Genomic DNA, 15,109 nt, shown 5'->3' with positions numbered 1-15,109 from the left:
AGGGATTTTCACAGTGCTTTTCTATACAATGTCTGTAATCTATACATAACATAACCGATTAGGTCGGGGTAGATCTTTAACTACCAGGCCCAGGGTGTGGCACCGGGCTGTCTGCCTGTGGTTTTCATTTCTGCCTTTTAGTTTTTACTCAAAGGGGAGCGCCCATGTGTGTCTGTCTGGGAATGGGTTTGCTTGATTGTGGTGGGGTGTGTCTGGATGTCCGTCAGTACCTTTGTCCCGGGATCAAGCTGCCGACTCTATTGCCAGCGCATGGGTGTCACAGTTGCTGTGATAATCTCAGTATGCAGAAATTGGTCATAAGACAATATGAGGGGTGGTCTCCTCCCTTACTTCAAGCTATCTTTGTCTGTGTCTGTGTCTTTGTGTGTCCGTGTGTGTGTGCCCGTGTGTGTCTCCGTGTGTGTCCGTGTGTGTGTGTGCCCGCACGCGTGCTCCTGTGTGTATGTGTGTGTGTGTCGGGGTGGGTTTGCTAGTGGTGGTGGTGGGGTGTGTCTGGGTGTCCCATCAGCACCTCTCTCCCGGGATCAGGCTGCCGGGGCTCTAGTGCCAGCGCGGGGCAAAGCAGGGCCTTGGCCACTGGCCGGATCTTCCTCAGGACAAGTGACAATGGTGTGGGCGTTGTGAGAAAAAGGGCCCGCGGGGCTGGGCCGGCTGTTCGCCCCGGGCAGCCCTGGCTTCTCTGGGTGTGTGGGGCAAGAGGGGGCCTTTCAGGAGGAGCGGCGAGGGATCCAAAACAATTTTTCCGCGGCAAGGCGGAGGACAGGAGGGGATCCCGGGACCGTTGGCCCTGGGCCCTGACGCCTCAGAGCACACCCGGTCCTTAGTGGGCCCGATGTGTTGGAAGCTTGGGAGCTCCCGAGCCAGGGAAGGCTTGGAGCGTCTGCGAAAAGGGAGGCCACCTGGAGTGCCTGGAGCCCGGGCAGGGGACTGAGGCCTGTGGCTCTCCCGCGCTGCAGCAGGGCGGCGCCATGGCGGTCCGGCGCGTGGTCTGGCCGCAGGCGAGGGGGGTGGCTCTGGGAGGCTGGCGGAAGGCGCAGCGCGGCGGCCGGCGGTGCTGGGGCCTTGATCTGGAGAGGAGCCCGGCCGCGGGGGAGCGGCTCTGGGGCCCTGGATGTGAGTCCTGCGGCCCCGGGGTGGCGGTGACGCCTGGAGTCGAGCAGGCGTGACTGGGACGGGCTCTTGTGGCAGCCAGGCGCCACTGCCGGCCTTTATGGCCACACCACCCTGGACGCACGGGATCTCGACTGATCTTGGAAGCTAAGCAGAGTCGGGCCTGGCTAGTACTTGGGATGCGAGACCCCCTGGGAATACTGGGTGCTGAAGGCTTTTGGCTCCCCCTCCCTCCCTCTTTCCCCCTTTTGTCGCCGTGCTTCCCAACCGCCCCCTGACTCTACTCCCACTTTTCCACGGGCTGCTTTCCACGGGGAAGGACATTGCCTTCGTCAGCCACCAGGAAAACCGTCCCTGTGCACTTGGATTTTCATTGCCACAGACTTCGTGTAAAATCCAGTCTCGGGGACACAAGAGAGACCCAGATCTTGTGCCCTGTGAGCACGCTGGCGTTATGGCTCCCGCCAGATGGACAGGCGCACTCTTCAAATCTCGGAGCCTACTGCATCAAGAAGACAGAAAGGAGCAAACAAAGGAAGGACCCTACGAAACGCACCCCTAAAGTAACCAACCAATCCAAGAGTAAAGTACTCTTGTACGAAACGCACCCCTAAAGTAACCAACCAATCCAAGAGTAAAGAGTACTCAGGGCTCAGTACTCTAGCTTGGACGGCCCTGCCCCCCTGTTCTGGCCCTGCCCAAGCACCCTCCACCCCACCCCGGCCTGCTCAAAGGGGCCCTGTCTACCAGAGCAGAGCCTCCCTCTCCATGGCTCTATCGCACTTGCTCTCCAGCTCCCTCACTCTCTCTTTCTCTTCTTCCTCCTCCACCTCTTGCTCTTCTGTCACCTTCTCTCCGTCTCTCCCCACCCTCTCTGTCTCTATCTCTGTCTTTTTCTCACCCTTTGTTTCTATCTCTCCATCCCTCTCTCCCTTGCTGTCCTTCAAGCTGTGTCTTTGCGTGTGTGTCCGTGCCCGTGTGAGTGTGTGCTGGCGCGCGTGCACGCGCCCATGTGTATCTGTGTGTGTGTGGGGGGGGGGTTTGCTCGTGGTGGTGGTGGGGTGTGTCTGGGTGTCCGTCAGCCCTCTTCCCCGGGATCAGGCTGCCAGGGCTGTAGTGCCAGCGCGGGACAAAGCAGGGCCTTCCTGCTCCGTTGGCCACGGGCCGGGTCTTCCTCGGGACAAGCGACAATGGTGTAGGCGTTGTGAGAAAAAGGGCCCGCGGGGCTGGGCCGGCTGTTCGCCCCTGGGCAGCCCTGGCTTCTCTGGGTGTGTGGGGCAAGAGGGGGCCTTTCAGGAGGGGCGGCGAGGAATCCAAAATAATTTTTCCGCGGCAAGACGGAGGACCAGAGGGGATCCCAGGACCGTGGGCCCTGGGCCCTGGCCTGGGAGCACACCCCGTCCTGAGCAGGCCCCCAGTGTTGGAAGCTCCGGAGCTCGAGAGCCAGTGGAAGGCCTGGAGCGTCAGCTAAAGGGAGGCCGCCTGGAGAGTCCAGAGCCCTGGCAGAGAATGGAGGCCTCTGGCGCCTCGGCGGTCCCGCGCGTGGTCTGGCCGCCGGCGACAGCGGGACGCTCTGGGAGGCCGGCGGAAAGCGCAGCGCGGCGACTGGTGGTGCTTGGGCGTATAGAGGGGGACGGCAGCCCGGCCGTGGGTGTCACAGTTGCCGTGATAGTCTCACACACACAGGTGTGTGGATCTCGTTCATTTTCACGAAGCGGCTCTGGGGTGCTGATCCCAGCCTCGCGGCCCCGGGTTGGTGGTGACGCCTGGAATTAGGCGGGCGTAGCTGGACCGGGCTCTTGGACCAGCCAGGCGCCACTGCCGTTGTCTACGGCCATACCACCCTGAACACGAGAGAAACCCAAGCCGCGGCCCGTGGGCACGCTCGGCGCCACTGCTCCTGCCACAGGGACGGGCGCACTCGACAACTTTCAGGGCCCACAGCACCAAGAGGACAGGGAGGAGCCAGCAAAGGAATGACGCTACGAAATGCACCCCCAAAGCAACCAACCAATCCAAGTAAAAACACGTCTCAGGGCTCCCTTGGTTTTCCCGCGTGGGCGGCCCTACCCCCCTGTTCTAGCCCGGCCCAGGCACCCTCCACCCTACCCTGGCCAAAGGGGCCCCTGTCTCACAGAGCAGAGCCTCCCTCTCCAAGGCTCTGTTGCTCTCCCTCCCTAGCTCCCTCACCCTCTCCCTTTCTCTACTTCCCTCTCCACCTTGCGCTCTCTCTCTGTCTCTCTCGCGCGCAATTTCCCCGGTCCCTCTCTGTCTCTTTCTCTATCGCTGTTTCTCTCTCTCCTTCCGTTTCTATCTTTCCATCCCTCTGTCCCTTGCTCTTCTTCAAGCTGTCTGTGTCTTTCTGTGTCTGTGTGTGTGCTTGTGTTCTCACGCGTGCGCCCGTGTGTGTCTGTGTGTTTGGGAGTGAGTTTGCTAGTGATTGTGGTAGGGTGTGTCTGGCTGTCCCTCAGTGCCTTTGTCCCGGGATCAGGCTGCCAACTCTATTGTCAGCGCGTGGGTGTCACAGTTGCCGTGATAGTCTCACACACGCAGGTGTGTGGATCTCGTTCATTTTCACGTAGACAACGAGAGCGAAACCACGGAGAAAAGAAACGTCCCGTGCATCACGGCCTGACGATGGATTCCTGTTTCCTGCAAAATGGGGAGTCTCCAATATAGCCTGTTTGAAACTGGAAAGGAGAGCACCGACACGATGCTGGTCTTCCACGCATCCCTGGAAGTTTCTGGGTCCCCACAGAGCTCGGTAAACAAACAGTCAACATGGTCACGCTTGGGGGGGGGGGCAGACACTTGAGCAACAGGCACCTCTGCAGAGGGCAAAGAAACGTGGAATCCAGAATCACGCTTTAGTTGGCCTGAGTGTGACTCTATGTGGATGTGACTATCTGCCTCGCGCTCTGTTGCAGGGCTCAACGTGAGGATATGTCATCTGTGAACCATGTGGATGAAAAACGGAAAACCACCTGAGTCTCGGCTCATTGCTCTCTGGGGAATTCTCTCATTCCTTCGGAAATGGAATTCGTCCCTCTCCCTCCGGGATGAAGTAACCCAGGCTGGCGATCCGGAGGGCCGCTGAGCGCCCCGCCGGCCAACGGGGCTGTGGGCCGAGCACTTAGCCCTCACTGGGCATCCAGCATTTTCCTGGAGTGCTGGGTCCTGTTGGTTCTGGAGGCAGAAGACCGTTTTTCTCTCTGCCTTCCTTTATCTCTTTCTTGCCCCTTCTGTCCCTCCATCCATCCTTCCCTCTGTTCTTCCCTCCCTCCCCCGGTTTTTTCCTCCCTTTCTCCCTCCCTCCCTCTTTCTCTCCCTTCCAGGGTCCCTTAGTCCATCCATCCTTTCCTAGCTCCATCCTTCAGTCCCACTCTCTCTCCGTTCCTGTCCTCACCTCTGCCTGCCTTCCCTCTTTCCTGGAAAGGGCAGCACCCCGGTTTGCGCGAGGTCTCGGGTCTACATTTAGTTGCAAGGCGCTCCATGGTGCTGGCGAGGAGGCTGGCGGGACACGGGTTGGCAAGTGATGGTGAGCGAAGAGGCAGAGGAGTGGAGCAGCGGAAAGGAGAACTGGCCTGGCTTCTGCCCGGGCCCAGTGTTTCGCGGACTGCGGTCTCCGCCAACCCAACTGAAGAACGCGGGGAAAAGGGATGAGAGCTCCGCCTGGGCTGGTTAGAAAACCTAGGCTGCTGCCTGCAAACCCGCGCCTGAGCAGTAGACAGTCCACCTCCCGGTACCTGGGCAGGCCCTGGGATCCCCGGGATGCGTAGGAAAGAATGATAGCCCTCCTCTGTGTGGAGTCTGTCGTCGGACCTGGAACTCAGGGATCCTAGACAGGTAAGCTGGAAGGGAAGACACGTCTCTCCATACCGAGTCAGAGGTTCACCGCGAAAGAGAGGCCGCCGCCCTGCCCCCACCCCGCCCCCACCCCGCTCCAACCTGCTCCTCCAGCAGAGCCCGGTGTTCTTCCTGTCTGAGGAGTGGTTCCAGCGGAGCGGGCTCTTCCACGTCCTTCAGCTCCCCTAGTGGCGCCGGATCTAGGAAAGGTTGTGACTTTTGCTGAAACTCTGGGGTCGACAGGAACTCATCTAACAGCCTGGAGGGGAGTGCAGACGAGCGCCCCGGTTCCTCGAGCGCTCGGGAGGGCGCCTGGATGGCTTGCATCTGTGCTTGACGCGGAGGCCTCCCGGGTCGCGAGCTTCGGAGGTGGAGGTGCCCCGTCTTCGGGTTCCCACGCCGCCCGGGCGACCTGGGGCTCCAGCCCCACCACGGACTCCGCTGGGACGTGGGTGGCGCAAGCACACCTTGGCCCTGTGGCCCAGCTTGAGCGGGCCCTGGCTGTCCCACCGCGCAAGGGCCCGGCAGGCCGTCGCGCTGCGGGTCCTGGTCCTCCCGGCATTTGCTCGGGTGCGGAGGCCACCGAGGAGTCTGAGGGTGGGAAAGCGCCCCCTCCGGAGGAGCCAGGGCGGCGCGGGCAAAATCCCCGCCTGCCAGGGCAGGTTGGGAGATCCCTTCTGCCAGCGCGGCCTGGCTGGGCTGGAGCAGGTGCACGGCCCTTGCTCCCTGGCTCACGAAAGCCCCCTGTGGGCGCGCAGGGCATGTGGGGTGAGGGGAACCCCGTTCCCCACGCCCCAGTGTGGGCGAAGGCGACCGACCAGGGAGCAGGGTGACACCCGCCGGGGGCCGCGTTGAACAGGCCGCCTGTGTGCGCGGGCGCCCTGCCACCCTGTCTCGGGTGCCTGGCCCTTCGATTCTGAAACCAGATGTGAATCCTGGACTCCGGGTGGCCCGTCTCTCTGGCCAGTTCTTCCCTGGTGGCGATGCCTGGAAAGCGATCCTTCTCAAAGGCTCGGACGAGCAGGGCGGTCTGGGATAGGGTGACGGCAGTCCGCTTTCGCCTGTCTTCTTGCGGGCAGCCTCTCCCCGGCCAGGGCCGAGATTCCCACCGGTGCTGCCTCAGCTGGCGTGACCTCTCATTCTGAAACCAAATCTGGACCCTGGGCTTCGGAACGCCGATGGCCTGGGCCAGCCGTTCTCTGATGGCGATGCCCGGGTACGGGTTCCGCTCAAAGCAGGCTCGCAGGGCCTCGCTTTGGCTCGTTGTCCAAACGAGTCTCCTCCGCCGTCCTCGTCCTCCGGCTTCCGCGGGGAGTTGCTGTCCGAAGGTGTCGGGAGAGCCATCGCGGGGGAGCCCCGGCCGGAATTGCACGGACGGATACGGGCAGAGAGAGGTCGGCGGGCTCCCGTGCACCTCAGCCGGCCTGTGCACTGCGCGCAGGTCCAGCCAGGAGGCCCTTAGAAAGACCTACCACCTCCACCCCTTTATGAACATCCATGAGCTCGGGGCCCGTGGTCCCGGGGTAGCCCGCTCTCTGAAGCCGAAAACCACAGGGACCAGGGACTTGTGGGGTGGGTGGGTGTAGGGCCAGATTGGAGGAGAAAGAGGAGCTTCGGGGGGCTGGCTCTCTGACGTTCTCCAGTAAGTCTATGGAAACTGGAAGCAGCTGTCTTGGCTCGCACAGTTTTCAGACAGAAACCACCCTAAAGTGTGGAGTGCAGAACGGAACCTCCATGACAGTCTTGAGTTTTCCAGGCCCTGTCCGGGAAGGCGGCAATGCCTGTGGGTGTCGCCGTTGCCGTGATAGTCTCACACACGCAGGGGTGTGTATCTCGTTCATTTTCATGTAGAAAACGAGATCGAAACTACAGAGAAAAGAAACGTCCGGTGCATCACGGCCTGACGACAGATTCCTGTTTCCTGCAACAAGGGTAGTCTCCACTGTGGCCTGTTTGGAAACTGGAAAGGAGAGCGAAGTCACGATGCTGCTTTTCCACGCTTCGCTGGAGGTTTCTGTGTCGCCACAGAGCTCGGGAAACAGTCAACATGGTCACGCTTTCGGGGGCCAGAGACACGTGAGCAACAGGCCTCGTTGCAGAGGGCAAAGGAACGTGGAACCAGGAATCATGGTTCACTCGGCCTGAGTGTGACTTCTGTGTGGATGGGAGTATCTGCCTCACTCTCTGTTGCTGGCTCAGCCTAGGGCTATGTCATCTGTGAACCATGTGGGTGAAAAACGGACAATCACCCGAGGCTGAGCTCATTGCTCTCTGGGCAATTCAATCATTCCCTGGGAGACGGAATTCGTCTGAATCGCTCCGGGATGAAGTGACCCAGGCTGGCGATCCGGAGGGCTGGTGAGCGCCCCGCAGGCCGACGCGGCTGTGGGCCGAGCACTCAGACTGCACTGGGCACCCAACATTTTCCCGGAGTGCGAGGTCCTGCTGGTCCTAGAGGCAGAAGACCGCTTTTCTCTCTGCCTTCCTCTGTCTCTTGCTCCTTTTCTCCCTCTGTCCTTCCCTTCCTCCCTCCTCCCTCCGTACCTCCCTTCCTCCCCCTCTTCCCACTTTCTCCTTTCCAATGTCCCTCTGTCCCTCTGTCCTTTTCTCGCTCCATTCCTCCCTTTCTCCCTGTCTCTGTTCCTCTCCCTATCTCTATTTTTTAACATTGTATGACCCCATTGTGTGTATCTATGTGTTAATATTTTTACAGCAATAAAATTCATTTTCATTAAGACATGTCCATTGTTATTTAGACACGTTATTTGTGTATGTGCATTTGTTTAATAGACATAATTTATTTCAGAGTTATTCTACAGTATAGTGTAAGCATAACTCATAAGCAGTGTCAACCCCAAAATTGTGTGACTCACATTACTGTGATGCTTTTCTATTGCAGTGGTCAAGAATAAAATCTCTATATCTCCAACTTATATCTGTGTATTACCATTGAATTGGCTACATTTCCTGTAGTGATAGAACACTATTCCTGTACTATGACAAGAGCTGTGGGCTGTGGGGAGGTCAGGGATAGGATGACACAGAAGTGAAGATAAGACATTCTCTTTTTCACATCTTTATTAAATACAAATTCCATATGAAAGAAATTTAAAATTCCAAACAACATTAATGTTTATTTCATTACATAAAATGAAAATTATAAAGCAACCAAACAAGTAATTAATGCACTTAGATAATGAAAGATTGTATGATCTCAGTACAAAATACAAGTAGAATATACCTCAAATATAACAAAATACACTATATTGTAGTATGTGATGAAATCTCCATATCCTGTAATATAGTACAATCAATTGAAATGTATAAAATACAATAAAATATAAATTTAGGATTTTAAAATGAAATAAAACATGAGGCAGTTCAATAAATAAGTACAATCATTTACCATTTAATATATCTTGACTTAAATTTTATGTAGAAATATTAAAAGTAAACAGCTTGCATAGTAATTTTACTATAATTATATCAAACTGTAAAAATGTATAGACATTTTTTCACAGGGAGTGCTATTAATGGTTTGTGGATATCAGTACTCCATGGGTTCCAGCTGGAAGAGTGACAGCCTACAACATTTTCCGGATTCAAAGAGAAGCAATTTCTTGGTAAGGGGGCTCATGCCTGTAATCCCAACACGTTGGGAGGCGGAGGCTGGCAGATCACCTGAGTTCGAGGCCAACCTGGCCAAAGTGACAAAACTCTGTCTCTACTAACAATACAAGAAAAAAAAAATAGCCAGGCATGGCAGTACATTCCTGTAGTCCCAGCTACTTGGGAGGCTGAGGCATGAGAATTGTTTGAACCCAGGAAGCAGAGGCTGCAGTGAGCTAAGATTTTGCCACTGCACTCCAGCCTGGGTAACATAGCAAGACTGTCTCAAAAAAAAAAAAAAAAAGAGCATATAATTTTATATTTACTTTTCTACAATCTAAAATATGCAAATTCACGATTACATTCTAATATTTTTCTGATTATATAGAAATGCATGACTGTCATCAGACATCTAAATGGCATCAAATGTCTAACATGAAATATAAAATTTGTCTATAGCCTTAGCGGTCTGCAAAATGCAGGGCTCACCATTCTGAGTATACTGCTCAAGTTTCTTTCCTATGACTTCTTCAGGTTCTGTCATTTATTAACACAGTGTGTCTAAAATTGTCACTGCTGGTCATCTGGAAGAATCTGAGAAGAAGCAGTTCCTTGTTCTCATTCCCAGAGCTGTATCTCTGCTGAATAGGGTAAGGGTGCTCCCAGCTTAGCCTCATCTGATCCACTGACAGGCTCAGTTATCTCCTGCCCAGGGAAGGGCTGGGCTTCTCTCTCCAGGGCTGAATCCCCAGGACCAGGCAGTGTGGCTGGGACAAGCCAGCCCTCTGCAGGGATGACATAAGCTGCCTGGGTGGCCATGGAATACAAGGTCTGCACCTGGGCACACAGAGGCCCCCGGAGCTGAGTGAGCGGTGTCAGCTGCTCACAGGTCAGTGGAGAATGGATCTGCTGTGCCCACACCTGGGCTAGGTCTTGATAAACAGCCTCTGACATAGCTCGCACCGAGGTCACTAAGCTTTTTCGAAGTGACGGTGTTTGGACTCCTAGGGCCCGAGACCTGTGCCGTTTGCTGTGCCCAGTGCGAGCCCTGGAATGTCCCCTATGGTGGACATCACAGGTCTCCTGGATTTCACTGTTGTGCACAGCAGTAGAGGATCTTGATTTTTTTTTCAACATCAAGCTGCACTCCTCTTCTGGACGGTTCCCTGTAAAGAAAGCATGTGAGAGACTCACCAGAGCAGTCCCCACAGACCCTCATTTCCAGAACCCCCTGTGCACCCAGGTGAACTCCACTTGTCTCTCCCATTCCTTCCTGACCATCTCAGCACTGGAATGAAGTGAGGCTGAACCTCTTGTGAGTCCCCAGATATTCTCAGAGTGCTAAGATCTCAAAAACTTACTCATGAATAAGTAACTCCCTTTCCGCTCAATTCTCATATAAAAGTTTCCTGATTATTTGCCTTTTGGGGCAAACCAAAAACAAAAAACCACCACCACCACCAACAACAAAAAACACCAAGATTCTACCTGCTCTGTGTTGGCAGCTGTTCTTGGAACTGATTTTTCTTTTCCTGCAGTTTTCCCGATATGAGCTGGACTCTGGTTCTGTGAACACAATGAGGGTTTGAGAAAGTGCCTCCAGCTGAACACCCTGAAATTCCTAGTTCATCCTGGACACACAGGAGCTGAGGTTGCCACCAAACCCCAGCTCTCTTCTGTTCTCCAGTGTCCAGGATCTGTATGGCCCTGGCTGTCAAGAAGCTCCCAGTTTCCTTGCCAGCGGAGCCTGTGTTGCTGCCCTGTCCCTTCTCACTTTGAAAGAGTCAAATCTTACCTGATCCAGCAGTGCTGTTCCCGGCCTTGAGCTTGGTTTCCTCAGAATTCTTCTCCTTGTTTGGATTGGGCTCCGATCCTGCCGCAAAAGAGTTTAGATGACTCACCTCTCCCTAGGAAGAGTCCCATATTCTATCTCTGATACATTTTTGCGGATCATTCTTTCATGGAAGCTCTTCTCCCAGTGTCACGAGTGAACATATTCCTCAAAGTCCCCTGAGGGCACTAGGCCATTTCCCATCCCCAATCTCAAAATAAAACCCTACCAAAGACACATAGCTCAGTATCCCTGATTCCAACCCTCCTTCCAGCCTCCATAGGGGCAGCCCAAGGCCTTACCTTGCCTTTGTATGTGCTTCTCACTGGAATGGGAGAAGGCGGTCTTGCCTTTTCCTTTGAATGGTTTCTTCTCATCTGAGCCCTTTTCTGTAAAGGAGATCTGTTGGAAAAGGGGCTGTTCAGTGGAGCATCGGATGGAGGAGCAGTGGAGATCGGGGTCTTCATTTCCCTTTCCCATGTTGAAGCTCAAGTGAAAGGTGTGCTCTCTCACACGCCCAAAGGCAGAGTGTGGGTTATTCTGATAGACCTGCCTTTTATACGTCCCTTGGCTGGGCGTGGCTTACTCTGATTGGCTGAACAGTTTTCTCATTCCTGCCGCATCTTAGAGCCTCAATCAGAAGTTTCTTGCTGTAGTTCTACTGGAGACGTAGACACAGTTAAGGGAGACATTTTCAGGATCCTGTCATAGTGTCAAGAAAACAAAGAACCGAGAGCACAGGGATCGGAAGATCAGGGAATCATTTCTTCCGATTTCTGCCCCATTTCCTACCTGGAAGTATTTATGATCCTGTTCACCTTTCAAGATGCACAATTAAACATGCCTATATTGACATACGTTATATATTTTGCACATAAAGAGAATTTATTATACATGGTGTTAACATTGTATGCATAGATATTACAATTTCTTAAGTGCTTGGAAACAACAAATGTTAAATTTTGGTTGATTGTATTAGATCCACACGTATATGATGAAATAAAAATGCAGAGAAAAAATAAATACCAAATGAAATGACCCTTCCTACCTTAAAAATGGGGAAGATAATTAGATCAAATGCAATAAAATCGAATTGATTAGGTTGAGCCAGTGCTAACCTAATCAGCCCCCGATTCCTGAGGTAGCAAAAAGTCTAGGTGGAAAAAGTTTCCCCCTTTCTCACCCTTCCTCAGTCATCCTGGGAGCGCCATTGTGTTCTGTGGAATTTATTCAGCCTCCCTAGTTAAAACGGACTTGGTCTCAAACAGGTAACCCAACTGATCACAAGAAAAACAGCCTAGATTCTGAACATTCAGCTCCTGTCTTCACACCGCAGACACCACCTGAATCCCGGCAAAGCCCACATTGTTTCTCATCATCCACCATATTCCAGGGCAGCCTCTCAAAATTGCCTCGGTGAGGCGGGACAAGGTGTGGTGGAGCTCCAGGCTCAGAACAGCTGTCTCATCCCTTCCTACTGCGGCGGAGTCTGTCTCTGCTGGTCAGAGCCCTCCAACTAGCCTCGTCTATGTCCAAGCAAGTGTCCCCTAAAAGGACCTTCTTGTCTCCCCCTCTGCTGAGGAAAGCATGCAGGAATGAGACCTTCTATGTTAGGGAGTACCCAGCCTCCAGTCCCACATGACTTGATTGACTGATGAACTGATTCCTTGAGGAGGAGAAAGACGGGGAAGAGACTGTGTTGGGTGAGTCGGTGTTTTCCCAGCTGTGCTGCCTGTGCAAATAGTGGAACCAAAAAAAAATTAGTGGTAGACAGACACTGCCTAGTGAAATTGTATGAATGTAAATGGAACTTATAATATATTGTTATATATTATAATATTATGATATCAAAATTTATTTGACATCTAAATAAATTTTGATATATTATCATATAATATATAAAATTTGATCAGGTAATTTTATAAGAAAATTGAGTTAAATTTTGTATCAACATTAACATATAAACTCAATAGAAAGCTAGGAAAATTGTCTGCTCTTGTGTAAATGACTGCTTTTTGTATAACTCTGTGAAAGGTGTAAGAGGGGTCTGCTACTTACTTGATAAGTAGGTACTTGATAAGACATCAACTTCCACATCTTTGTTGTTTTTAACCAGTGCCCTCTCAAGATATGAGAATATTTTACTCTAAGAAAGTATTTTCATAGATATCATAATAGGAATTTTGTTCATTTTAGTTAATAAATTATTATAACATTTAGTGATTATTAATAATTTATGTTATTGTTAAAATATGCTTCTACAGATAACATATTACACATATGTTTTGATTTGCCCTTTAATCTCAGGTAAATTTTTTAAATTTTTATTTATTAAATTCTATTTATTTTAGGTAAAAGAGACCTTGTAACTCTCATATGATGTACTTTCTTAGAAAGAGAAATTCTCAGTCAAAACTCAGGTATGGCCAGGCACGGTGGCTCATGCCTGTAATCCCAGCACTTTGGGAGGCCAAGGCGGGTGGATAACCTTAGGTCAGGAGTTCAAGCCTAGCCTAGCCAACATAAGGAAACCCCATTTGTACTAAAAATACAAAAAAAAAAAATTAACTGAATGTGGTGGCTCACACCTGCAATCCCAGCTACTTGGGAGGCAGGAGGATTGCTTGAACCTGGGAGGCAGAGGTTTTGGTGAGCCGAGATCATGCCACTGCACTCCAGCTGGGTGACAGAGCAAAACTCTGTCTCAAAAAAAGAAAAAACTCAGGCTTATTTTTATCAAAATCTAGATTTTAAATAACATCTTTAGGTGTCCCCTTTCAATAAAAATCCAAACCAAAACAAACAAAAAATTTCTAGGTAATTCCCATGAATATTAATAACTTAAATTGGGTACTTTTTAAGAGAGGGATTGTTTATATGGATGTGTTGATGTGTCATACATGTACAGTTAAAATTGCACCTTTTTTTGACAGACCCTCACTCTGTCCCTCTGGATGGAGTGCAGTGGTGCAATCACAGCTCACTGCAGCCTTGACCTCCCAGACTCCCAAGTCAGCCTCCCAAATAGCTGTGACTACAAGTGTGAACCACTATGCCCAACTAACTTTTAAAAAATTGTAGAGATGAGGTCTCACTATCTTTCCCCAGTGAGGTCTTGTTATGCTGCCTAGGCTGGTCTCAAACTCCTAAGCTCTGACTTCCAAAGTGATGAGGTTACGAATGTGAGCCACCATGCCCAGCCAAGATTAGACCTTTCAATGAGTGCACAACTTACCTCAAAAAACAAAAAAGAAAGAAACTTATTAAAAGATAAAGTCTGAGTTAAAAATGGGTTCACATTAATGATTTTTAATTTGGTACTTCTATTGTTAAAAGAGGGATTGTTTATATGGGTGTGTTTATGTGTAAAAAGCTAGTTAAGGTTGAACCTTTATTTTATTTTTTTTGAGACAGTTTCACTCTGTCACCCAGGCTGATGTGCAGTGGCACAATCACAACTCACTGTAGCCTCAAACTCGTAGAATCGAGGGATCCTGCTATGTCAACATCCCAAGTAGCTGGAATTACAGGCAGGCACCACCGTGCCTGATTAATTTTTTTAAAAAAAAATTAATAAAGATGTGGTCTCACTATTCTGCCCAGGCTGCTCTCAAACTCCTGACCTCAAATGATCCTCCTGCCTTGTCATTCCAAAGTGACGGGATTACAGAGGCTTAAGCCACTGGGCCCAGCCAAGATTTTACCTTCAATGAGCACACATTTTATATCAGAAAAAAAAAATAATAATAAAGACTATGTGAGAAATGAGTTGATGTATAGATAATACAAAATTGGCATGTTAATAGCTGTTGTTGAGCCTGGGTAACAGGCCTATTGTACTGTTTCTTTTATTTTGTGTGTTTTAAATTTTCTGTAATAAAACATGTATAATAATACAAAGTTGATCTACAATGTTAGCTCTTAAGATCTTAGTGACTTTGGGGGGAGCAAAAAGAGAGAAAGTGGTTGCCAGGGCATCAATGAAGCTGGTTTTATTTCTAGGTTACACACGTGTGTTCACTTTGTAATAATTCATTGAACTTTACATGATTTCTTTGTATATGTCTTTCTGCATGAATATTATACATATATAAAAATTTAAATATTATGTATTTGCACAAAATTTTAACTTCATATCTCAGAATAATAGCACTGTTTCGTATTGTTTTAAAGTGGGACATGTTTGCTCAGGGCATTATCAGATGGATATTAATATTCCAAGGTATTTACTTATGTCTTAACACTTTGGTGACCTTCTAGGTCTTCCCATGTTTACATCAATTTAGTAAGTAAGATAGTGTTAATTTTCTAGCGTATAGGCCAAGCACGGTGGCTAATGCCTACAGTCTCAGCTCTTTGGGAGGCCAAGGCAGGAGGATCATTCGTGTCCAGTATTTTGAGTTTTTTTAGGATGCAATTATTATTCAGCAAAGTCCTCTCCCCACAGTGAGGTTCAGCAATGCAAGGGCACCTAGTGCATAGTATTCATTTGGTATGAGTAGAACTGGATTGAATCAGGAATAAAATGTGTAGCAGAGGTCAGTTCGGCAAAGAAAAATACGTAATGCAGGTAAGATCAGAAGACCACAACCCAGAAGCAAATCTTTCCATTTATTTCAGGAACCCATTTGCCACTAGTTCACTGGAAGAGGCTGATTTTTTTTTTTTTTTTTTTTTTTTTTTTTTTGAGAC

General features: G+C 50.6%; 1 protein-coding gene and 1 pseudogene across 2 annotated transcripts; both read right to left on the bottom strand.

Annotated features, from left to right (window-relative positions):
• Nucleotides 1-2,209: 2,209 nt before the first annotated feature.
• On the bottom strand, nucleotides 2,210-6,321 carry LOC129458257 (double homeobox protein 4-like protein 4; annotated as a pseudogene).
• A 1,716-nt stretch (nucleotides 6,322-8,037) lies between these two features.
• Nucleotides 8,038-10,950, bottom strand: LOC129458827 (protein FRG2-like). 2 transcript variants are annotated; one of them, XM_055235104.1, is made up of 4 exons: nucleotides 10,720-10,950; nucleotides 10,382-10,459; nucleotides 10,075-10,152; nucleotides 8,038-9,752 (listed from the first exon to the last, which is right to left on the bottom strand). In XM_055235104.1, exons 1-4 carry the CDS (start codon nucleotides 10,895-10,897, stop codon nucleotides 9,205-9,207), a joined length of 882 nt encoding a protein of 293 aa, XP_055091079.1. In that variant the 5' UTR covers nucleotides 10,898-10,950; the 3' UTR covers nucleotides 8,038-9,204. The 2 variants fall into 2 exon arrangements, with proteins under 2 accessions (XP_055091079.1, XP_063469651.1); XM_063613581.1 differs by lacking the exon at nucleotides 10,075-10,152 and having other exon boundaries at nucleotides 10,720-10,941.
• Between the last annotated feature and the right edge of the window lie 4,159 nt (nucleotides 10,951-15,109).

Source organism: Symphalangus syndactylus, chromosome 19 (assembly GCF_028878055.3).
Source record: "Symphalangus syndactylus isolate Jambi chromosome 19, NHGRI_mSymSyn1-v2.1_pri, whole genome shotgun sequence".
Lineage (NCBI taxonomy): Eukaryota > Metazoa > Chordata > Mammalia > Primates > Hylobatidae > Symphalangus > Symphalangus syndactylus.
The sequence above is the reverse complement of the archived record's forward strand: the minus strand, read 5'-3'. Positions and strand labels throughout refer to the sequence as shown.

Coding starts and splice junctions, on each gene's coding strand:
- LOC129458827 (XM_055235104.1), bottom strand. CDS start 10,897: ATGGGAAAGGGAAATGAAGACCCCGATCTCCACTGCTCCTCCATCCGA. Junction 10,460..10,719: donor GAAGCACATACAAAGGCAAG/GTAAGGCCTTGG, acceptor CTTTTGCGGCAG/GATCGGAGCCCAATCCAAAC. Junction 9,753..10,074: donor CAGCTGCCAACACAGAGCAG/GTAGAATCTTGG, acceptor CTTTCTTTACAG/GGAACCGTCCAGAAGAGGAG.